Below are 24,074 nucleotides of genomic sequence, written 5' to 3' on the forward strand. Positions count from 1 at the left end.
CTCAAAAAAACCACAAAAAACATTAGCGACATTATGGGGAGCAAAACTAGGGGTCACTATGGAATGACTCAGTGTGATGGTGTCCCTCAACGTGCTAGATCTCAAAAGAACCTAACCAAGATTAAGGCTGATCAACTTTGTTCTTTGATTGGCTAAGTCTGCTACCGAGCTTGGTTTTTTAATTTTTCTTATTATGAGATATGAGATATATGAGATATGATATACTGGTGTAGGGTTTCCTGCATGGGCAGGGGTTGGATTAGGAGACCTCCAAGGTTCCTTCCAACTCTCTAATTCTATTCTATTCTATTCTATTCTATTCTATTCTATTCTATTCTATTCTATTCTATTCTATTCTATTCTATTCTATTCTATTCTATTCTATTCTATTCTTATGGAGTCCTTGGCTTACAACCGTTCTTTTAGTGCTGGTTCAAATTACAACAGCACTGAACAAAGTATTTTTCACACTTATGACCATTCTGGCATCTCCACGGTCATATGATCAGAATTTGGACCTTTGGCAAGTGACTCACATTTATGACAGTCGCCGTGTCCCAGGAGTCACGTGATCCCCTTTTGCGGCCTTCTGACAAGCAAAGCCAAGGGGGAAACCTGATTCACTTAACAACCATGTTACTAATTTAGGAATTGCAGTGAATCACTTAACAACTGGCAACAAAAATGTTGGGCTCAGTTGTGGTCGTAAATCGAGGACTACTTGTATATATGATTTTTTGGGGGCTCCAGTTTCTGCACTGCCCATCATCGCTGAAGTGTTGTAGTAGTTTTGGTAAAACTCTCCAACGATACAAAAGCTGCAGTTGAAAACAAAGTCTTTTTTAAAAAAAGCCAAACAGGTTTGTTTTTTTAAAAAAGGCAAAAGGGACAATTGCAGAGTTGAAAGGAGAGGAAGCTCCTTCTTCCCCAACCCCCCCCCCCCATGGCTTGCAGGGCCCCCTTGGGCCCCCAGACAGCTGGCAGAGTTGAGTCTTCATGCTCTTGGGGAAGGTCAGGAGGTTGGGGGCTGCCTCGTCTCTGGGGCTGGGCTACCTAGACGTACAGCCACAATTCAGCTCAAGAGGCTTGGCAACTGGCATGTACTTATGACGGTTGCAATGTCCTGGGGTCACATGACCCCTTTTCTGACTTTCTGACCAGCAAAGATGATGGGGATGTGAGGGATCTCACAAAGATCGCCATTCTGGAGGGAAGGGTGGGGCGCTTGGAGGGAAGTTCTGTGATGTGTCTTTTACCTTGCTCCTGGGAATGGGTGGGGGGAGGGATGAGCCTGGGACCATCTGTTTCATCTCAATTCCAGAGGAGCCAGACTGCTGGGCCTGAAACAACTTCTTACCACCTTCTCAGCTCGGAGTTCCCACAACATCTTCACATCTTGGGATTGGCTCCCACTGCACCAGACAATTGGGAGGGTTTTTGAAAAGTGACTTTTAACCTAATGTTTCTGCGTGGGGAGTTCAAATCTTGCAATTCTCCATGTTATCCCTCTCTACCTATATATATAAGGATGTATGTATGTATGTATGTATGTATGTATGTATGTATGTATGTATGTTCAAGCATAACTCTGGAATGCCTTGAGCAATTCCAACCAAACTTAGTACATAGATGACTTGCCCTCTGGAGACAAACACTGTGCGGGTAAGACACCCCTAAAGCCCCTTGGTGTGTGTGTGTGTGTGTGTGTGTGTTCTAGCATAACCTTCTGGAGACAAACACTGTTTGTTGAATGTGTGTGGCCCCTTTTCATCCCAATTCTCAGCTGCCTCTGTCCTGCTGCCAGCTCAACTGGAGGTGTCCAGAAATCAAGGGGGGAATTTGGCTTTGGAGGCAAGGGTGACCTTCCTGTGTCAGGCAGAGACTGACCCAGAGGCTCTGTCCAAACCCCTTTTTCCCATTGTCTCATTGAGTGCAGTTTGCAAAGGTGATACTAGCCAGGGGAAACATGTAGAATGGGGATCAGGGCAGACTCTGAATGGGGAATGGCCCCCTTTGAGAGGGGGGAGTGAGTGAACATGAAAGAGATCATATAAAAGGCTGTTCCTTCCCGGTCAGAAGACCCATGTGTGACTCTAAGATAATCACAACAATCAACACAGGAAAGGAGAAGAGGGGAAGCTTGGCCAGAAGACCCTCCAATCCCAGACATGAACAGAGATCAATCAGTAATCTGAAGGGGAAATTTAAGAAATGCTGGAAGGAAGGGCAAAGGGGTAATTTGCAACTTCAAGATGCCCAGAGGGGACTTCTGCTGTGGTCAGGAAACACACATTTGGATCATGAGTGGTTAAATGTATAAAGCAATGGAAACAGTCCCACTCAGTGGTCAACCTGTGCCTAAGGAAGTGGACCAATCCACTAGGCTCCGGTCATAGGAGGAGAAGTGGTCGCAATGAGGCTCCTTTTGATTCAACAGTCTCTTTCATGGAGAGAAAAACTTACCAGCACAAACTTCCTTTAAGGTGACTGTCCTGGATGCTATGCTATCCTTGCTTTCTCCCTCGCAGGTGACTATTAGTTCAAGGTCTTGGGAGGTGAGCTCCATCACAGAACTCCCTAAGGTTTCATCCGTGGCATAGAAATCTGAGATCCATCTGAGGTTCACCTCACCTTTCCAGGTCTCTTGAGAGCAAATCAGCTGCCAGGTTCCATTTCCAGCCCCCTTGGAAATGCAGGTCAGTCGTAACTCAGAGTCTGGCAACTTTCCTGAGCAGGAGATGGAGAGACACATCACATTGTGAGAGACCACAAAATCACAGTGAGGCCAGAGAGGAAGGGGAAGCAGCAACGGCATGAGTCAATCCATAGATTTGCTTAGATTAGAGCAAGGAAAATACGTCTCATCCATTTCTGTCACAAGTAACAACACCACAACAATCCCCCCTCTCACATCATAAAGACACATTATGGCCACCATGATACAGGAGGGCAGGCACCCCACACCCCACCCTCTGCCTTCCAGCAAGCCCTCCTTACACCAAACCAGGGATTGAGGGCAAGATGATAACCTTCCAGGCTCAGGGACCCTCAGGGACCCCCTGACTCTTCCCCCAAAGTCTTTGAGGTTCCAACCAGTCCCACCAGATCCACAGACAGACTCCTAAACTGCCTCTCTGGAGATCCCAGTTTCAAAGCACACCAGCCACTCCCTGCTACCCCGTTTGGGAACCCACATGGTCTGGCCAATGCAGCCTATGCCCCTGTGGGAGGGAAGCCTGGAGGGAGCTGTGACGGATCCCCATGGTCCCACTTCCAGAGGGAAGAGCATGCAGGACACGGCTTGAACTCCATTTCTGACCCATCGTAGAAATGCAAGTCCTCAGCTGAACCAAATCTCCTGGTGTGGAAGATGGTGGACAGGGTGGGACAGGGAGCAAAATGGTAGATTTGTGGAGGGGCGGGGGTGGAATATAAGCAAGGCTCGGCCTGATCAAAACATCTTGAACTAAATTGCATTGCAAAAAATGGACAAAGAGCTATCCAAAAATCAGCTCTGGGCTCCCTCCAAAAAGTTCATCTCTGCAGAAACTGGATACCTAAAGATCACCCCTCAAAAGAAAAGCCCCCCACCCTTCCACATCAGCCTGGGCAAAGGAGGGAGGCCAGGAATTTGCTGCCATGGCTGGGATACTTACTACGCACCTGCAGGTTAAAGGACTCCTTTGCAGTTGTGTTTTGTAAAACAATGTCTGCCGTGTATGTGCCAGCATCCTCTTTCTTTAGATTCATGAGAGCTAGTTTTTGGCAGTCCTTAGAGACCCACAATCGGTTTTTATAGGCTGCATGGGAGCGCTGGAGATGACATGGTTCCCGAAAGTTCACCACAGCAATATTTATGGAGTTGTTGCCGATACCTTTACTCCAGTAAATATTTTGATAGGGTGGAGGTTTCATCAATCGGAAAGTGACAGAGTACCCCAGATCACCATACAGTTCTTCTCTTCCACAAACTCCTGCAGGGCCACAGAAAACGTTCAAAGTTGGACCACGTGACTTTCCAAGAATCCCATTTCTGACCCTCAGACTCCCAGAAAACCTTTGTGAAGAAAGACTAAATGGCTCCAGGATAGAGGACTGTTGATGCATTGCCCCCCATCTTCACTCATATCTTTAATAAATCGCTAGAGATGTGTTGTGCTCTTTCTTGCTTCAAATGCTCTACTATCATCCCAGTACCGAAGAAACCCTCCATCAAGGAACTGAATGACTTCAGACCAGTTGCTCTGACATCCATAATTATGAAAACGTTTGAAAGGCTCGTGCTGGCCCACTTGAAGACCATCAGAGATCTTCTGTTAGACCCCTTGCAATTTGCCTATCGAGCAAATCCTACAACATCTTGAATCTCCAAAGACCTATGCAAGGGTCCTCTTTGTAGACTTCAGCTCAGCATTGAGCACCACCATTCCAGATATTCTTCTAATTAAACTGATTCAGCTAGGTGTGTCTGACCTTGTAAGTGGATCACAAGCTTTCTATCAGACAGGAAGCAGCAGGTGAAGCTAAATCACATCAACAATCACCTGTACAATTAGCACAGGAATTGAACTCCTGACAGTGTTAACAGAGTTAGCCTGCAATACTGGTTTGAAAGAAAAAAAAATTCTTGTTTGTAAAACTTTTCAATAAAAAAAAAACAATTAAAACCCATTCACACCATTCATGGTCAGATCTTGCCAAATCGCAACAAAAATGTGGTGGAAGAATCCTTTGACGTGAGTGTTTCTAGTAGGTATCCCAATCATGTCAGGAAGTTCCTGGCCTCCTTCCTTTGCCCAGGATGATGTTGTTAGGCTTGCCAAAAGTAGGTCGTTAGGAAAGAAAGACCCTCCACTCCATTTTATTTATTTATTTATTTATTTTATTAAATTTCTATACCGCCCTTCTCCCGAAGGACTCAGGGCGGTGAACAGCCAGAAGATAAAACACAGAGATACAAAATTTAAAATAGATTAAAACGAATTAAATAATTTGGCTGAATTTTAAAATACCTCATAATTAAACAGATTAAAATTTGTATTTAAAATTTAAATTTAAAAGAGGAGAAGATTTAGGCCAGGCCAGCTTGATGAAATAAAAACGTTTTAAGCGCGCGACGGAAGGTGCGCAGATCCGGGATCCTCCCGGACACTTGGTTGAAGTGTCACTTGGTTGAAGTGATAGGTTTTTAAAAGAGGAATTAGTGGTTGCAGCAAAAGCAGGCTAGAACTAAAGCTCCTGGTCAAAAATTTGCAAATTTCTCCCCTTCTCACCATCCCATCCACCCACCCTGACCGGTTCGTCTTCAACCAATGGTGTGCCGAGGAGGTGTTTGGTGAACCGCTCAGATGTTTGGTGCCTCTTGGTGAAGTTTGCATTATTTTCTCAGGCTTTGTGGACTTGAAGACTGGAACAGGCTGGTTCTCACACCTGTGGTTTCTTTGAAGCCTGTTACACGCCCTCCCTGTAGGCCAACTCTACCCTGTCCATGACAATTGCCTCCATCCTCTCCCCTAACAATTGGTGGCAGGACGCCAGTGAAGTGCCAAGTTGAAGATTGCAGTTCTGACATTCTGCCCCCTTTTTCAGAGATGTTAGTCCTGCAAAAACGCTTAAAACGTTTTTCTTTCATCAAGCTGGCCTGGCCTAAATCTTCTCCCCTTTTAAATATAAATTTTAAATACAAATTTTAATCTGTTTAAATTATGGGGTATTTTAAATTCAGCCAAATTATTTAATTCATTTTTAATCTATTTTAAATTTTTGTATCTCTGTGTTTTATCTTCTGGCTGTTCACCGCCCTGAGTCCTTCGGGAGAAGGGCAGTATAGAAATTTAATAAAATAAATAAATAAGGAAACACAAATGGGAGGGGAGATAAAGACAAATACGAATGCAGAGTTAACTGATGTTCAATGAGGTTTCAGGGCTTTGAAGACTGGCATAGGCTGGTTCTGTTATGTATAAATGCCCACCATTCACCATCCCAGGTATGATAAGGGTTAACTCTACATCCACCTAGATCCTCCCCTGACCCCTCCTTACCTTAGCTCCGCCTCCCAGGTACTTAAGACATGGTCCAGGAGTCCAGGGGCCACTTCCAGCTAAATACCTGTAATAGAAACATTGATCAATAAAGAGAATTGGTTCACTGCATCCTGTGTTTGGAGTTATTGGGTAAGATCCTAGAAATCAGTCACAGGTTGGTAGCAGAGGACGGCTTACCCACAACTCACAGAGATGGCAGAATCAAGAACCCAGACAGAGGCAGAGAAAAGAATGGCCACCAGAGCCTACATCAAACAGATGAAAGAACTGCAGGCTCTCGAAGGTGCCACAGCAAGGACCACCACAACTGAAGGTGATGGAGACTACAACCCGAGTCCACAACTCAGGGACGAAGGGCCAAGAGAAGAAACCTACTACTGCGAAAGGGCAGAGCCACCGAGCAATGAAGAATTCCGATCCACCATCCTGGGGATGATGGAAGCGACTGCCAGCAAAGAGGAGCTCACCGCGAAACTCCAAAGCCTACTCGAAAGCAATGGAGCAGCGATGAGCACCCAGCAACAGAGAGAAGAAATCCTCAGCCCGGCAAGAGGAAGGTATCCCCAAGCTGAAGCTCCGGACGTAGAGGATTTCATTTCCGCGCCATGCTCTCGGTGGCCATCTTGGAATGGCCAACAGCCAATGGGAAGCCAAGATCGAATGGCAGGAAACAGCGAGAACCCCAACTTCACTGGGGAAGACCCCCAAAACAGCACCCAAGCAAGATCACAAGCCTGCGGGGGCTCACCCATTGAGCCCGAAGCAGACGAAATGATCGAAAACCTGGCTGCAGCACTCGGCTCAGCACTCAAGCCCCCAGGAGCCAGGAAGAAACAAAGCGACGCTCAGCACCCCCAAAAGAGCAGCAGGGTAGCTACCGGAACCCTTGCAGCATGCCAGCAGACACCACGCAGGACAACGCACCCCAAAAACTACACCCAAGACCTGGCCTCTTGCAGGACTGAATACCCGCAGGATTCACGCTCGCCACCCGCTGCACCAACTTCCCTAGGCCGCGGAATGAGGAGAAGAAACAACGACTCACCAACCACGCGGCCTCCACCAGGCTCCCCGACCCATCCGGAGGTCCTCCAGCGTCGCCCAGGATCCACCGCTGCTGCCGTGCCGCCGAATCCGGGAGATCCTCGACTTACGACAGCCACCGCCACCGTTTCCAGGGATCCTCGACCTGCGACCGCCTCACCTCCTCGCCTTCTTCCAGCCTTCGCCCAAGATGCAGGGGCCCAGCCATGGCATCCGATGCCCAGGGAGGGCTACGGGCCCGCCAGGAGCGAGCCCAGCCCCCCACCAGCAGGCCTAGGCCTAGGCCTGAGAGCAGCAATAAGGAGCTCCTCACCAGACGACCTCTGGCGCGAAATGAGCCTCGCGCATGCCCAGTCGCCACCTACAGGAAGTACAAGGAACATAGAGATAAGTACAAGGAACATAGAGATAAGTATAAGGAATATAGAGATAAGTCAGTTCAGACTGGCAACAAGCATTCCCCCAGCATATTGTGAGTTCACTCACATAAAGAACCATGGACAGCACCAGACTGTAAGTAACATAACTTTTACTGCTGACAATTACAAATTGAAATTAGATGGGGCCAATCTTTTGCAGTGGTACCACCAACTACAGATTGCTTTTCTGAAAGAAAATATGTTGTACTTATTTGATGACCCACCCAAGAAGCCATGGACTTTTGAGATTGACTGTTTGCACCACAGGGCTTACTATCTGCTAATGTCTAGCTTGTCACCCAGCATTTACCCCAGTCTTGGCCGCCACTTAACCGTGGCAGAGATACTACAAAAAATACTTAATTTATTTTACGGTAAGAGTGCAGCCACTACAACCAAAATATCCAGGGAATTTTACTCAGCCAGGCATAAGGCAGGGACACCCATGGGGGAACATATACTCAAGCTAAACACCACCAGGGCAGAACTCATACAAAGGGGGGAAACCATTTCTGATAATATCATGAAAAGCATCATCATAAACTCCCTAAACCCCAGTTGGGAGAACTTTATCATGCAACTGGAGAGTCTCAACATAGAGCACCTCTCTTTAGAGACATTATCCAACAGGCTGATTGCGGAGGACAGCCTGAGAAGGGAACGCTCATCAAGCCTCAGGGAAAGCAGACCAACAAAAAGGGTAGACTTCCAGACCAGGGACCAAGATAAGCCAGAATGTTTTAACTGTGGGTCTAGGAATCACTATAGGAGAGATTGCCCCAGAAACCAGAGGGACAGGGACCACGGCTACCGTAGGGAAAGGCAAGGCCGCAAACCAGGATACTCAGACAGGCGCTCCCCAGAAAGCAGGTTCAGGCGCAGGGATTCACCCAACTCCAGGGACAGGAGAGGATATAGGGATAGCTCCAGGGATAGTCAGACCGGGTCACTATACGAACTTAGAGACCACCAACACCCAAACACCCAGGCAAAAGGAAGGAACACATGGCTCATTGACTCAGGAGCCACCAATCACACCACTAACAATAGGAACATACTGGAGGCATTCACGCCTAAGGAATACCACATCAATGTAGCCAACCAGAACAAGGTATTGGTGAAAGGAGAAGGGAGCACACACATAGATGGAATAGGGAAGATAGAGGGGGTACTATTCATCCCAGAAATACCCCACAATATATTAGCAACAGTCAAACTAAGTAAAGACTTGGGCATTGAGACAACCTTCAGGGAAGGGAAAGCATATATGACCAAAGGAAAGAGAAGCATAGGAAAGATCATCATAGAAGGGGGACTATCCTACTTAGTGCCCCAAGAGCACTCAAACACTAACTCAGAAAGTAACGAGAAAGGGACAAGCATGCCCACAGAAAATAGAGGGGGTGAAGGAGAACACACTGCAGGAGGCAAACCCACCACAAACACAACACACAAAGGGAAACCACATATTGGCAAACCCATTCATGATGGGTGCGCCCACTTACTACACAGAAAATTAGGCCATGCTAGTTTTCCAATGGTACAAAAGATGAATGAATGCTCAAATGGCTTGCCATTAAAGAACTGTAAAAATTATTTGGAGTGTTCTGTGTGTAAATGTTCGAAAATCAAAACCAAACCAAGGCCCAAGAAGGCCTCCCGCACCACCAACTCAATATTCCAATTAGTTCACATGGACGTGGTGGGACCCATGAGACCCTCTATTAAATACAAGAAGAGGTTCTTCCTTACCATAGTCGATGACTATAGCCGTTACGGATTTGTATACACCCTCAACCACAAAAGTGAGGTGTTCCAAAAATTTAAAGAGTTCTACAAAAGGGTAGAAACTCAACATAACGTAAAAATAAAGCAAATCATGACAGATAGGGGCTCAGAGTTCCTATCTAGGGACTTCTCCAATTGGACAAAGAAGCACGGGATACTACACTTCTCCTCTTCTCCGTTTTCGCCATTCCAAAATGGAGTATCAAAACGCAAAAACGGCGTATTACAAACAATGGTAAGGTGCATCTTAGAAGACGCCGGACTAGGGCAACACATCTGGGCAGAGGCACTCACATATTCAAACTACACACTGAACAGAATATGGTCAAGCGTAGTGAACAAAACTCCCTACGAGGTCATGTACAATAGGAAGCCTCAGATAGCACACCTGCACATATTTGGGGTAACTGCAGATGTACACATACCCAAAAAGTTAAGGAGAAAAGGGGACAAAGTGTCAAGGAGACTAAGATTCATGGGGTATGAGTCCGGAACCAAAGGTTACAGGTTCATCGACAAAGACAACAGATTTGTCGTGTCCAGATCAGCTGTGTTCCACGAGAACACAAACTGGTCAAGAATACACCTCAATGAGGTACTGCCCGGGCAAGAAACTGATGACAATGCTAGGACCAATAACAAACCAGACACAACCGAAAGCGAGACGCGTGAGAAACAAAAACCCAAACACAAAAGGGTAAACGCCAAAGAATGGAAAGAGAACCACCCCATCCTAAAGGTAAAAGTAGATGCACTCACTGAGAGGGAGGCCCAACACATGCACGACTCAGAAACGATACCCAGCAGGCCCATAAGACAGCAGATCTCGTCTGAGCTCTCCATATTTGCTCTTTTGGGAATTTAGTCAGCTTCTCTAAACTGGAGCTCAAGGTGATGTTCAGAGAGGCCAACACCTACCTGCCCCGTCCCGATCTAAGAGAGAAGACCATCGGGAAGCTTTTCTTCTCGGGGGTGAGGAGACCTTGGGATGCACCCCAATATTCTGGACAGCCATTTGTCTGACCTTGTAGAGCAGGGGTCCTCCAACGTTTTAAACAGGGGGCCGATTCATTTTTTTTGCCTTTCTCCTTCCTAAGCCCCCATTTAAATTGCTTTTAAAGACTTTTAATTTGAAGGAGTTCTTTACAAGCCCAGAGCTGCTTTTCCAGGCTGCACCGGCGAGATCACCCCTCAGCTGGCCCTCAGCTGGCCTTACAGCTGGCTCGCTGGGAGATAAGGCAGTTAGGGGCGGGGCAAGGGGCGGGGCTTAATCACACCACTCCGCGGGCTGTATTCTTTGCCCGTGGGCCGTAGTTTGAGGGTGCCTGTTGTAGAGGGTCTGCTGCTTGAGCAGGGGGTCTCCAAGGTCTTCTGCTAGTCTGTTAATCGGTGGAAGGGCTTCCCTCCAGAAGTTGTTGGTGGGGAAGTTGGGAGGGAGGGAAAAGAAGGGAGGAAGGGAGGAAGGGAGGAAGGAAGGAAGGAAGTCTCAATGACCACAATTTCCTTTTACTCTTTGCATTATAGGCAGTTTTGTGTTCTTACAACTATCATTTACATTACCTTTTGCCATACTGTAGTCCTCGACATGACTGTCATAGAACCTCCAGTGGTCACTAAGTGATTTCAGCAGTCCTTAAGCCAATGCCATGGTCGAATACTTAGGATAAACCAGATCTTTCAGTGATTTCCATCTAAAAGTTGTCCTCGATATACGACCACAACTGAGCCCCAAATTTCTGTTGCTAAGCGAAAGTTCTTAAGCAAGTTTTGCCTCATTGTTTGACCTTCCTTGCCACAGTTGTTAAGTGAATCGCTGCAGTGCAGTTCTTACGGTGGTCAATCGGATGAATTAGTGAATCTGGTTTCCCCATTGACTTGGCCTATCAGACGGTCACAAAAGGGATCACGTAACCTCGAAACACTGCGACCGTCATAAATATGGACCGGCAAGTACCCAAATTTTGATCACATGACCATGAGGATGCTACAATGGTCTGAAAGTCTGAAAAATGGGCATGTCCCTTTTGTCAGTGCCGTTGTGACTTTCAGTGGTCACTAACCGAGGACTGTATTTTCTTTTTCTCTCCCCGTAATGGCTGAAAGTGGCATCTTTAGTCGAGGCTCTCAGGGCAGTTCCCTTCCTTGGCTTGGCTAATGCTCCGTATCTCCACTCTTCTTCCTCAGCTGCTGTATCACCCGGAGGTTGGAGACTTCTTTATGACGCAAGACATTCTCGATGATTCAGCCGTATCCTCTCATCCAGATCTTTAGCGTGAGAGGGCTGGGATATGTTCTTCAGCACCCCTTCGAGGTAAGAGATGGGGGGCAGGAAGGGAGTGGCTTCCAAGGTAGTAGCAGGTGTGGCCTCACTCTCTGGGAAGTCTTCAAGGCTGGGAAGGACAGAAGAAGGAGAAGAAGACAATCATCAGGAACAGGATGGACTCAGCTAGAGTGGTGTCTCTTCTACAAAGATGGGTGCACCCCTGGAAGATCTGAAGGATCAAGTAGATCTCAAAGCAGAACAAGAGGAAACAGATGGGAACTGATGAAGGAGAGAAACAACCTGGAACTAAGGAGAAATTTATTTATTTATTTATTTATTTATTTATTTATTTATTTATTTATTTATTAATCAAATTTCTATACCGCCCTACTCCCGAAGGACTCAGGGCGGTGAACAGCCAAGATAAAATACAGATAATACAAATATTAAAAAAACCCCTTAAAATTATTAAATATTTCGGCCGAAACACAGATTAAAACACCCAATTTGTAAAATCACGAATTAAAAAATTTAAAAATTTAAAAGATGGGAGTTAAGCCAGGCCAGCTTGCTGAAATAGAAAAGTTTTGAGAGCACGGCGAAACGTGCGCAGGTCCGGGATCTTCCGTATCTCTGGGGGGAGCTCGTTCCAGATGGTAGGTGCCCCCACAGAGAAGGCTCTCCCCCTGGGGGCCGCCAGTCGACACTGTTTGGCTGACGGCACCCTGAGAAGCCCCTCTCTATGGGAGCGTACTGGTCGGTGAGAGGCTATTGGTAGCAGAAGGCGGTCTCGTAGATACCCCGGTCCAATGCCATGGAGCGCTCTAAAGGTGGTAACCAAAACCTTGAAGCGCACCCGGAAGACCACCGGGAGCCAGTGCAGCTCGCGCAGGAGGGGGTCACATGGGAGCGCCACGTCGCTCCCATAACCACCCGCGCGGCCGCATTCTGGACCAGCTGGAGCCTCCGGGTGCTCCTCAAGGGGAGCCCCATGTAGAGAGCATTGCAGTAGTCCAAGCGGGAAGTAACGAGAGCATGAGTGACCGTATTTAACGAGTCCCGATCCAGAAAGGGACGCAACTGGCGAATCAGGCGGACCTGATAAAAAGTCCCCCTGGCCACGGCCGTCATGTGCTCTTCTAAAGACAGCCGTGAGTCCAGGAGGACACCCAAGTTGCGAACCCTCTCCGTGGGGGCCAGTGACTCGCCCCCAATAGTCAGTGATGGCACCAACTGACTATATCGGGATGTCGGAAACCACAGCCCCTCGGTCTTGGATGGGTTGAGCCTGAGTCTGTTTCTCCCCATCCAGATCCGCACGGCCTCCAGGCACCGGGACATCACTTCAAGGGCATCGTTGGGGTGGTCCGGGGTGGAGATGTACAGCTGAGTATCATCAGCATACAGATGACACTTCACCCTGAAACCACGGATAATCTCACCCAGCGGCTTCACATAAATGTTGAACAGAAGGGGCGAGAGGACCGACCCTTGCTGCACCCCACACACAAGGCGCCTCGAGGTCGATCTCTGTCCCCCCTGTCAACACAGACTGCGACCGGTCAGAGAGAAAGGAGGAAAACCACCGTAGGACGGTGCCCCCCACCCCTAACTCCTCTAGCCGGTGCAGCAGAAGAACCTGGCTAAAGAGAAATACACATAAAGCCTATGAAAAGGAAAGGAAAAAAAAAAACAAATACTGTACCTATACAGGGAGGATACATGGGATGAGGGTGTGGCTAACTGATGAGGACTTATAAGTCCGAGATAGATCTATCATAGTCTCCTTAGTCTCCCAATGGGCAGCAGAGTGTTTGCTGGCTGCCAGAAAAAAAAAGCCCAGCATCAGACGCTTGGCCACTGCTTCAGATTTATGACCGTTGCTGTGTCCCAAAGTCAAGCGATCACAGTTTGCGACCTTCTGACAAGGAAAGTCAGTGGGGAAACCAGATTCACTTAACAAGCATGTTTCTAACTTGAGAGTTGCAGTGATTCACTTAACAGATGTGACAAGAAAAGTCCTAAAATATCTTTAAAAGGTCATTCCCATATCCTCTTCCCCCTCCCTCTCCCCTCCTTCCCTCCTTCCCTCCTTCCCTTCTTCCCTCCATCCCTCCCTTCCTTCCCTCCTTCCCTCGTTCCCTCCTCCCTCCCTTAATTCCTTCCTTCCTTCCTTCCTTCCTTCCTTCCTTCCTTCCTTCCTTCCTTCCTTCCTTCCTTCCTTCCTTCCTTCTTTCCTCAACAACTGTTTCTAACCCAACAACTGCAGTGGTTCACTTAACAACCATGGCAAGAAAGTTCGTAAAATGGGGGGAAATCCACTTAACAACGGTCTTGCTTCAGAACAGCAATGTTGGCTCACTTGTGTCGTAAGTCGAGGACCGCCCATATATTCCTCTGGGTTGGTATCTCCCTGTGAAGGAGCAAGGGTTGCCAACTGATCTGATTGCAGGAAGCTTACGTTGCTCCTGGGCCTTTGCTGCTTTTTCTCTGCAGCAATGAAAGCCTTCCGAAGCACGGAAACCCTGGTCCACTCCCGAAGTTTGCTTTTCAAGGAAGCCCAGGCAGGTAAAACGTTGGCCATTTCCCTGCCTGTTAAAAGCTGGATCTAGCCCAATAACTCAAAGACAGACTCCAATTCTTTTCTGTAGCTTTATTATTGATCTGTTGGTACTGGAGGTCACTGACCTTGTACCTTTCTCTTTCAGGTATACATCTGGAATCATCTGTGGACCATGTGGTCGGACCTTTTGTACCCAGGAGGAGGGGCTAAGAGGTAAGGAGTGGTTACAGGGATTATGGGATATGTGGTTAGTTAACCCTTGAAGGTCCGGGTGATCAGGGAGATATAGTAGTTAGGCATTTATTATGACAAAACCCCCTCTAAATGCCTAACTGGGTACCTGGGGTGGTGTTTGCATACATACAGAGAATACACAGGTACAGGCATGAATTACAAGCAAACACGCATTTTTGACATGAGGTAAGCATGTTGTTTATGTGGTAGGGGTTTAGTGAGGATATCTGCTGTTTGCTCCTCTGTGTCACAGTGTACTGCCCTAATGAAACCTATCTCTGAAAACTGCCTGACGTGTTTGTATTTAATCTCAATGTGCCTAGAACGCTGACCTATGGCATCGGCCCTAGAGATCTCTATCGCTGCCTTGTTGTCTTCGTGGATAACTATTGGATATGAGGGTTCAGCCCAGATGTCGCAGAGCAGGTCATCGAACCATACTAAATTGTTTGCGGCCTTTGATAGGCAAACAAATTCTGCTTCCGTAGTTGATGTGGCCACCAGTTTTTGCTTTCCAGTGTACCAATGGATGGGGCAATTGTTGAGTAGTAGCACGTAGCCTGAGGTGCTTTTTCTGCACTCTATGTCCCCAGCCCAGTCAGCGTCAGCATAGCAGGTTAGCTTTGGTTTCTCGGATGTTTCTGGTTCTAGGCAGAGTAGGGCATCCGCACTGAATTTTAAGTATCTAAGTAGTCTTTTGATGGCGTTCCAGTGTGTTACCGTGGGTTTGCTTACATGCCTGGACAGCAGATTGACGGCTAAGGCGATGTCGGGCCTGGTCCAGTTGGATATGTACAGCAGTGACCCTATCGTTGATCTATACAATTTGTTGTCTGTGAAAGGTTCAGATTCCTCATACATGGTCTTCAGGAACTCAGGCTGCATGGGGGTCTCGCTGGGTTTTGCTTTGGACATGTTGCATTTGGACAGCAGCTCGATGATCTTTTCTCTCTGGGAGAGGCGGAAACCCTTGTTGGTTTTTATCACTTGGACCCCTAGGTATCTGTCAATCTTTCCAAGTGACTTTAAGGAGAAGTGGCTACCCAGGTCAGTGGCGAACTTGTCACATCTGTCCTTGTGTTTGCTGATGTACAAGATGTCGTCCACGTAAACGAGCACACCTTCGAATGTGTTGTTTTCTCTCCTCGTAAAGAAGCATTTGTCGGCTGAGGTGGCCTCGAAGCCCATGGATCTGAGGGCCTTGGCCAGGCAGTCATACCACCTTTTGCCTGACTGCTTGAGCCCGTACAGGCTTTTGTTCAGCAGCCAGGTTTGGTTCTCACCTTTGTTGTACCCAGGCGGCGCTTTGACGTATATTTCTTTATCCAGCTCGGCGTGCAAGTACGCTGTTTGTACGTCGAATTGGAAGACCTCCAAGCCCAGGATGGTGGCCACCACCAGGGCGCTTTTGACGCTCTCCGCCCTGACGGTTGGCGAGTAGGTGTCTGTATAGTCTTCGGGGTATCTTTGGGCGAAACCCTGCGCGACTAGTCTTGCCTTGTATAGGACCTTGTTGTCCTCTAATGTCTTAACCCTGAACACCCATTTGGTTCCTATTGGTTTTTTGTCCTCTGGAACTTGGGCAGGTGAGTATACCTGGAGGTTCCTTAGGCTTTCCATCTCCTTCTCCATGGCAGACATCCATTTTTCTTTCTCTTCCTGGGGGAGCCCGAGGATGTCTTCATATGAGCTGGGCGTGAAATGGGTGTTGTGGATGGTCATAACCTAGTCCTCTAACTTCTTTGGTAGCTTGTTTCTGGTTTCTCTGATTGGCCTGCTGGGGGTTGGCTCGGTTTCCTGCATGTTGTCTGCCTCATTGTCCGTCAGGTCATCTATCTTCAGTGAAGGGTGCCCTTCTTTCCAACCTTTGACGCTTGCCTTGCGATGGTTGGCTTTGTGCCCTGTGACCTCTCTGACCTCCCTTTCCCCTTGGTCATGCTCGAACGTGACCCTATTGGTTGGGATGTCATTGGAGTGTACCCTCGACCAGTTTGCGTTTTCGTGGAAACTGGCTGATCTGGAAACCACAAAACGGTTATTGTTGTCGACAAATCTGTAGCCCTTTGTGCCCGGTTCGTAACCCACGAACCTCAACCTTTTTGATAATTTCTCCCCTTTTCTTCTTAGCTGTCTGGGAATGTGGACATCAGCTGGGGCGCCGAATATGTGTAAGTGTGCAATGTTGGGCTTTTTGTTGTATAGCATCTCATATGGTGTCTTATTGATAGAGCTTGACCACAGTCTATTCAGGGTGTAATTAGCATAGTGTAATGCCTCTGACCAGAAATGCTGCCCCATCCCAGCATCCTCCAGGGCGCATCTCATCATGGTTTGCAACACCCCGTTTTTTCTCTCTGAGACTCCATTTTGAAAGGGGGAGAAAGGTGAAGAGGTGTAATGCGCTATGCCCTGCTCCCTCAGCCACCTTGTGAATTCTTTGGCCATGAACTCTGAGCCCCTGTCAGTCATTATCTGCCTTATTCTCATGTTATGTTGCATATCTACTCTTCTGTGGAATTCCTTAAACCTTTGGAACACTTCGTTTTTGTGTCTGAGGGAGTAGACATACCCGTATCTGGTGTAGTCATCCACAATCGTGAGGAAGAATCGCTTCCTATGTCCTACAGAGGGTTTCATTGGCCCTACCAAGTCCATATGCACCAATTGGAAGGGGTATTCCGTGGTTCGTTTGGATCCCCTGGGGATGGCCTTAACCTTGATCTTAGAATGCTTACAAACTGAACACTCCAAGTAGTTTTCGCAGTTCTTTACTTTGAGACCCTCGGTACATTCCGTCATTTTCTTTACAATGGGGAAGCTTATGTGTCCCAGTCTCCTGTGGAGGAGGTGGGCGCAGTTATCATGCAATGGCTTGCCGATAGATACAGACTTGTTTGTCTTCTCATGGCTACATCCTGCCTCCTGCTGCACCCCCTCTGTTTCTGGATACTTATCTACCTTGTGGTTTGTGCTGGTATCAATGCCTTCTTCCTCCCTTGCGTTGGGTGTGAAGTAGGGAAGTCCCTCGTGTATGGTTACCTTTCCTATCTCTTTCCCTTGCTTGATCAAGTGTGCCTTTCCATCTTTAAATTTTATTTCTATATTTGTGTCTCGTGTCAGCTTTGTGATGGCTAGCACGTTGTGGGGAATCTCTGGTACGTACAGTACTCCTTTTAAGTCCCCTACCTGTGTGATGTGTACGTTTCCTTTCCCCACTACTTTGACCTTGCTTTGGTTTGCCACCTTTATTTCTGAGTCTATTTCTGTGAGTGAGTCTAGCAGCTCTGGGTTACAGGTAGTGTGACTTGTGGCCCCTGAATCTAGAAGCCATGAGTTTCTCTCTATCTTGTGTTTGTCATTTGGGTCATCGTGCCTGATCCCGTACATGGAGCCAGAGTTACTGTCCCTGGAGTGGTCTCTGCGCTCGTGGTGTTTCCTGGGGTTGGGTGACCACCCTCGCCCTCTTTCCTTTGGGTACCTGCGTTCAGGTGACCTTCCCCCTCTACTGTCGTGCTGTCCCCTATCCCTATGGTTCCTGGGGCAATCCTTCTTTAAGTGGTTCCTTGATCCACAAGAATAACATTCTGAGGTATCCCTGGCCCTATCCTGGAAATCCACCCTCTTTGTGGGTCTAGGGTCCCCTTTGGCTAGTTGGCGTTCCCTCCTCAGAGTGTCCTCTGCAACGAGCTGACTGGTCAGTGCGCCTAGTGTGAGGTATTGCAAGCTGAGGCTATTTAGTTGGGTCATGAAGCTGTCCCAGCTGCTATCAAGAGAGTTTATGATTATGCTTTTCATGCTCTCTTCAGTGATGATTTCCCCCCTCTGCATGAGTTCTGCCCTTGCAGCATTCATCTTCAAGATGTGCTCACTCATGGGGACCCCTGCCTTATGCTTGGTGGAGTGGAACTCCCTAGATAGTCTAGTGGTAGTGGCTCTGCTTTGGCTATAAAACAGGTTACATAGTTTTTGCATAATATCATAAACAGTTAGATTGTCCTCAATAGATGGATACATAGCAGATGGAATGGAGGTTAACATGATGCAAAATGCCCTGTGATGAATGCAGTCAATTTCCAGTGACCAGGGCTTTTGGGGAGGTCTGTTAGCTAGGAACAGTGCATTCTCTCTCATGAGAGCAACTCTTAATTGTTGGCTCCATTCTATAATATTACCCCCATCTAACTGCAATTTTGGCAAATTGGTATAATTTGCCCCAGAAATATTAGTAAGGTTACTTACTGGGGGGAGCTGTCCATGGTCCAAAATGTGATTAAACTCACAATAAGGCTTTGGGATGTCTGTGGCCATTCTGTACTTGCTTGGATCTATGTAACTTGCTTCTCTTGTTACAGGCAGGTACTGGGCATGCGCGAAGCTCATTCCGCGCTGGAGTCCATCGGGTGAGGTTCCTGTTGCTGGAGCTCCCAGGCCTAGGCCTAGGCCTGTCGGTGGGAGGCTGGACCCGCCCCCGGTGGGTCCGAAGATTCCTCCTGAAGGTGGACACCACTGCTGGATGGCTGGATCCCCGGCGAAGAAGGGCAGAAGGTGTGGGGGCGACGCGGTCGCAAGTCGAGGACTTTCGCGGGTCGGCGGCGCAGCAGCAGCGGAGGTCGTAGGTTGAGGATTCCCTGCACCCAGCGGCTCGGCGGTAATGGCGGCGGCGGCAGATCCTCCCTCGTGGTCGCTGGTCCCTGGTCGCATGGACTGGCCTGATGGATGTCGTGGCGTTGGTGCGTAGCCGGTTCTTCTCTTCTCCCTCGGGCCTCGCGTTGTCGGTGTAGCGGGTGGTGAGTTCGAGTTCTGCGGTTGATTCTTCCTGCAGGTGGGCAGTCTTTTGTGCCGGTTGTTGGTGTGTGCGGTGTTTTTAGTTGGCTGTGACTCGGTTGCCTGGTCTTTGTTGGTTGTCCTGGCCTTCTTGTGCTTTCCAGGATTTTTCTTTAATTTATTGAGTGCCGCAGGAGGCTCGAAAGCAGAGCCTAGGGCAGCGGTGATGGTCTCGATTGCCTTTTGCAGTTCGAGATCGGTAGGCGTTTTTCTTTTTGTTATTGTGATCTCTTTGTGGTCGCTTTCAGAGTCGGGCTCTTCGTAGTCGCTTTCTGAGTCCCCCTCGTCTGTTTTGGGGTTCGGGCATTTTCGCGCCAAGGGATTCAAATCCTGGCTTCCCATTGGCTGGTGCTCGTCCCAAGATGGCCGCCGGGAAGGGGGCGCGGAAATGGATTCTGCCGGCTCAGGATCATCGGGTTGGGATGGCTTACCCTTTTTTGCTGGCTTTTCTTTCTCGGTGGTCTTTGGGGCCTCAATCGCTGCTTCTTGTTGCTCGAAGAGGCTTTGAAGGTCCGCGATGAGGTTTTCTTTGTCGCTGTTTCCCTCCATCAGTTTCAGGATGGAGAGTTTGAATTTATTCATTTTCTGTGCTGTTTCTTCTTCCGGGGCGGTGATTTCCTTGGATGGCCCCTCTTCATCTGATTGTGAGTCCAGGCTGAAGTCCTGCTCGCTTCCAGCTTCTGTCTCCTCCATGGCTGTGGCTTTGGTTGCAAGCTTCTCAGCCATCTTCTTGGTAAGAGCTCTGGTCTGTGCTCTGTTTGCTTCTTCAGGGTAGGTGTTGGGTTCAGTCATTGTCTGGAGTTATGGGCAACCGACCTCTGCTACCATTTTGTTAAAAGCTGGATCTAGCCCAATAACTCAAAGACATAGCCCAATTCTTTTCAGTAGTTTTATTGTTGATCTGTTGGTACTGGAGGTCACTGACCTTGTACCTTTCTCTTTCAGGTATACATCTGGAATCTACTGTGGAACATGTGGTTGGCCCTTTTGTACCCAGGAGGAGGGGTCAAGAGGTAAGGAGTGGTTACAGGGATTATGGGATATGTGGTTAGTTAACCCTTGAAGGTCCGGGTGATCAGGGAGATATAGTAGTTAGGCATTTATTATGACACTGCCACATCTGCTGAGGAGTTGGCAAGCCACACCACACCCTCCGTGGCTGAGAGTTCAGTGGGCCGTCCCTCACGGAGGGCCTCTGCGCCACCGGAAGTGCCAGGGACCCCAAAACTGATCAAGGGAGGGGAGGTTTCCAGGAGCAGCGTGTCTCCAAAATTAACCCAAAGGTGCTTTTCCCAGAATGACCCAGTTGGAAGTTGGAGCAGTGGTGAAATTTAAAATTTTTCCCTACCGGTTCTGTGGGCGTGGCTTGGTGGGCAGTTGACCGGGTGGGCGTGGCTTGGTGGTTATGTGACTGGGTGGGCGTGGCTGTACAATTGACTCACACACAATGCAAAAGCTGCTTGACTTCACACAAAATGGCCCCTGCAACAAACAGGAACCTCACAGAATCACAGAGAGCTCAAAAACAAACTATCACACTTTACACAAAAATAACACAAAAGCTGCACAACTGACTCAAACGCAATGCAAAAGCGGCTGAACTTCACACAAAATGGCCCCTGCAACAAGCAGGAACCTCATAGACAATCAGGCACAGCTGATTTCTCACAGCTGATTGGTAGTAAAAAAATGCTAAAAAAAAGTTTTAAAAAAGCTCCGATATTGCCTGGTTCAGCTGATTGTCGTACTTTTTAAAGCATTTTTAAACTATCGGTTTGGGCAAAAGGTAGCAATTATTACTATCGGTTCGGGCTCACCTGCCCAAACTGGTAGCATTTCACCCCTGCCTTGGAGGTCTTCTACTCCAAACCACTCCTTTTTTTTTATTAAAAAGTTTTTTTTAAATTTTACACATATTTTCCCTTCCCTCCTCCCCCCTCCTGCCCAACCCTCCTATCCCCCCCCAGACTTCCCAGAGCAAATACAGGCTACAGCATTTAACAAACATATAAAAAAACATAAGCTAACTATCTATAGATTTATCTCCCTTTTACACTTTAACTCCCCTTGTTCATATCTGAATATAACTATTTAAACCAATTATTGTTTGAAAATAATCAATCCAACTTCATTTTTGTCCGATCTTCAATAATACGCAAGTCTTCTTTCTTCCAGCATTGCACAATCAGCACCCAATTACAATTAACCATCACATCTCCAACCCTTACATATATGAACCCATTAACAAAATATTTTAACCAATCTTAAATAAACTATATTGTAAAAACCTTATTTGTACTTTTTACCCTATAAACTCATATTAATTCTTCCTGGGAACATGCCTTACTTAATAACTTTGCATAAACTTATTCATCTTATTCTCTACAAATACACTGCTTATAATCAAATAACATCTTCACTATTTGATATCTATAAAAAATATTGTAAAAGACCTTCCCTCAACCCTTGCACCACTTATATTTTCCTTATACCCCACAAGTTTATATTTATTCTTCAACAAAACATTCTTTATAAGCTTATATAAATTTTCAGCAAAGCATTCCTTAAAATTAACTTTAGTGTTAATATACTTCAGGACAAAAGTGAAAGTTTGGTCAGTAGCCCATAACAATTCAAACGTAAGATTACTTAATATAACTTTTCAAAACAAATCATGTCCCTAAATAAAAGTCTAGTCATTCATTTTCACTACTACTATCCTCCCCAGGCAAAAAGATTGTAATTTTTCCATCTCGATTTTTTCCTGACTTTTTTGCGAACCTTCTTCTTCAGTCTTATTCCTCCATCTCATCATGTTGAGAAACTGACCGGGACATGTTCAGAAAGTTCAAACAAGGTATGCCGTATATATCGGGAAATTCCAACATTCCAAAATCAAATTCTGATTATTATTTTTTTACAGAACTTGGCTGAGGAAAGACTCGTAAGATTATGCCACCATCTGCTGGAAGAATTTGGAAAGACTTGGCAGAAAGTGGAGAACGAAAAGAAAGGAAACGGAAAGTGGAGAACGAAAAGAAAGGAAACGGAAAGTGGAGAATGAAAAGAAAGGAAACGGAAAGTGGAGAACGAAAAGAAAGGAAAGCCTTGGGGTAAGGTAGTCCTCGACTTACAACAGTTCATTTAGTGACCATTCAAAGTTACAACGGCACGGAAAAAGTGACTTAGGGCTGTTTTCCACAGCATTTCCCAGGGTCACACAATCCAGATCCAGACACTAGGCCACTGATTCACATTTACGACGGCTGCAGTGTCCCAGGGTGACGTGATCCCCTTTTGCGACCGTCTGACCAGCAAAGCCAATTCACTTAACAACCTTGTTGCTGATTTAACAACTGCAGAGATTCACCTAACAATGGTGCAAGAATGGTTCGTAAAATGGGACAAAACTCACTTAAAAATGTCTCACTTAGCAACAGAAACTTTGGGCTCAATTGTGGTCGTAAGCTGAGGACCAACCATGTTTCAACGGTCATCAGTGTGAAAAAGGGACGTAAAACACTTTCTTCAGTGCTATTGTAGCTTCGAACGGACACTAAATGACCGGTTATAAGTTGAGAATTACCTGTCCTGATATTTCTATGCCTTTTTGGTCTGCCTTTCTCCACTTTGGGGCATCTACCATAATTAGACGCTATTCTTTTCTAAAGAAAAGAAGAATTAGGGGCGACATGATAGCAGTTTCACAGTATTTGAGGGGCTACCCCAAAGAAGACGGGGTCCAATTCTTCTCCAAAGCACCAGAAGGCAGGAGAAGAAACCACGGAAACTCATCAAGGAGAGAAGCAACCTGGAATTAAGGAGAAACTTCTTAACAAAGAAGACAATTAACCAGGGGAACAGCCTGCCACCAGAAGTTGTGGGTGCTTTATCAGTGGAGGCTTTTAAGAAGACAAAGTTATCTTAGATTGTGTAAATTCTCCTGCTTGAGCAGGGGTTCGGTTAGAAGACCTCCAAGGTCAGGGGTGAATCTCCTGGTTCGGACCAGATTGCCCGATCCGGTAGCGATGGCGGCGGGTGGTTCGGAGAACCGGTAGCAAAAATCCCTGCATCCCCCCCCCACACACACACACCATGCCCAGCTGACCCGCACGATCATCAGAGGCTTTTTTTTTACTTTTAAAAGCATTTTTTCTACAACCTCTTCCGCTGAAAAAATGCTTCCGCCGATCCCAGCTGAGTTGCCTGATTGGCAGAGAGGCTTTTTTAAAAAATGCTTTAAAAGCCTCTGACAATCCCAGCTGTGTTGCCTGATCGGCAGAGGCTTTTCAAAGCATTTTTTTGCATTTGCAGAAAAAATGCTTTGAAAAGTTAAAAAAACAAAGTTGGCCATGCCCACCCAGTCACATTACCCCCCCCCAAGCCACGCCCAAAGAACCGGTAGTAACAAATCTTACATTTCACCCCTGTCCAAGGTCCCTTCCAGCTCTATTCTATTCTTCTTCTTCTATTCTAAAAACAATTTCCCCTAGGAGACGCACATGAATATATGATTATTGACAATGTCTGTACTGAACAATTCCCTTAATCCATTTAAAAGTCATTAAATCGATCACGGACGCAGGATGACCTGGTTTATGACCGGTCCAACTTACAACCTATGAGGCTGGGCTCATTCAGGGCTGAAAGTTGAAAGGACTGCCAGGAACAGATATGAGGAGGGGACCAGTGCTCGGCCACCTTCTGGCTTAACAAACTAAGTTGAGAAACGTCGCATGCTTTCCAAAGGAGATCAGGGCCCATGGGAAGACGCCTTTGGGATCCAGAGGTTTTCCTGAAGGCTTTTATTCAATGCTCCAACTGCTTCTATCCCAGAGCAGTAACTATACAATTCTACGTACAGTGCAATATTAATACAATACCAGGGTTTT

The 24,074-nt window shown here is 47.0% G+C and overlaps 2 protein-coding genes across 2 annotated transcripts in view; both read right to left on the reverse strand.

Moving 5' to 3' along the window:
- LOC139322200 (maestro heat-like repeat family member 5) overlaps nt 1–7,153 on the reverse strand; it is a 36,712-nt gene extending 29,559 nt beyond the window's left edge. The window contains 2 exon segments of the mRNA XM_070951215.1: nt 6,045–6,111; nt 7,093–7,153. Of these exon segments, the coding sequence (XP_070807316.1) occupies nt 6,045–6,111; nt 7,093–7,127 (102 nt within the window). The 5' untranslated portion in view covers nt 7,128–7,153.
- Nucleotides 2,184–4,107, reverse strand: LOC139322076 (SLAM family member 5-like). Its single transcript, XM_070951055.1, has 3 exons — nt 3,657–4,107; nt 2,464–2,727; nt 2,184–2,191 (listed from the first exon to the last, which is right to left on the reverse strand). The coding sequence occupies exons 1-3, from the start codon at nt 4,105–4,107 to the stop codon at nt 2,184–2,186; spliced, it is 723 nt and encodes a 240-aa protein (XP_070807156.1).
- Nucleotides 7,154–24,074: the final 16,921 nt, after the last annotated feature.

This window comes from Pituophis catenifer, unplaced genomic scaffold (genome assembly GCF_029215685.1).
Source record: "Pituophis catenifer annectens isolate HBS135680 unplaced genomic scaffold, rPitCat1.0.hap2 SCAF_10, whole genome shotgun sequence".
In the NCBI taxonomy this organism is placed as follows: domain Eukaryota; kingdom Metazoa; phylum Chordata; class Lepidosauria; order Squamata; family Colubridae; genus Pituophis; species Pituophis catenifer.

Coding starts and splice junctions, on each gene's coding strand:
- LOC139322076 (XM_070951055.1), bottom strand. CDS start 4,107: ATGCATCAACAGTCCTCTATCCTGGAGCCATTTAGTCTTTCTTCACAA. Junction 2,728..3,656: donor CTTTAACCTGCAGGTGCGTA/GTAAGTATCCCA, acceptor TCTCCTGCTCAG/GAAAGTTGCCAGACTCTGAG.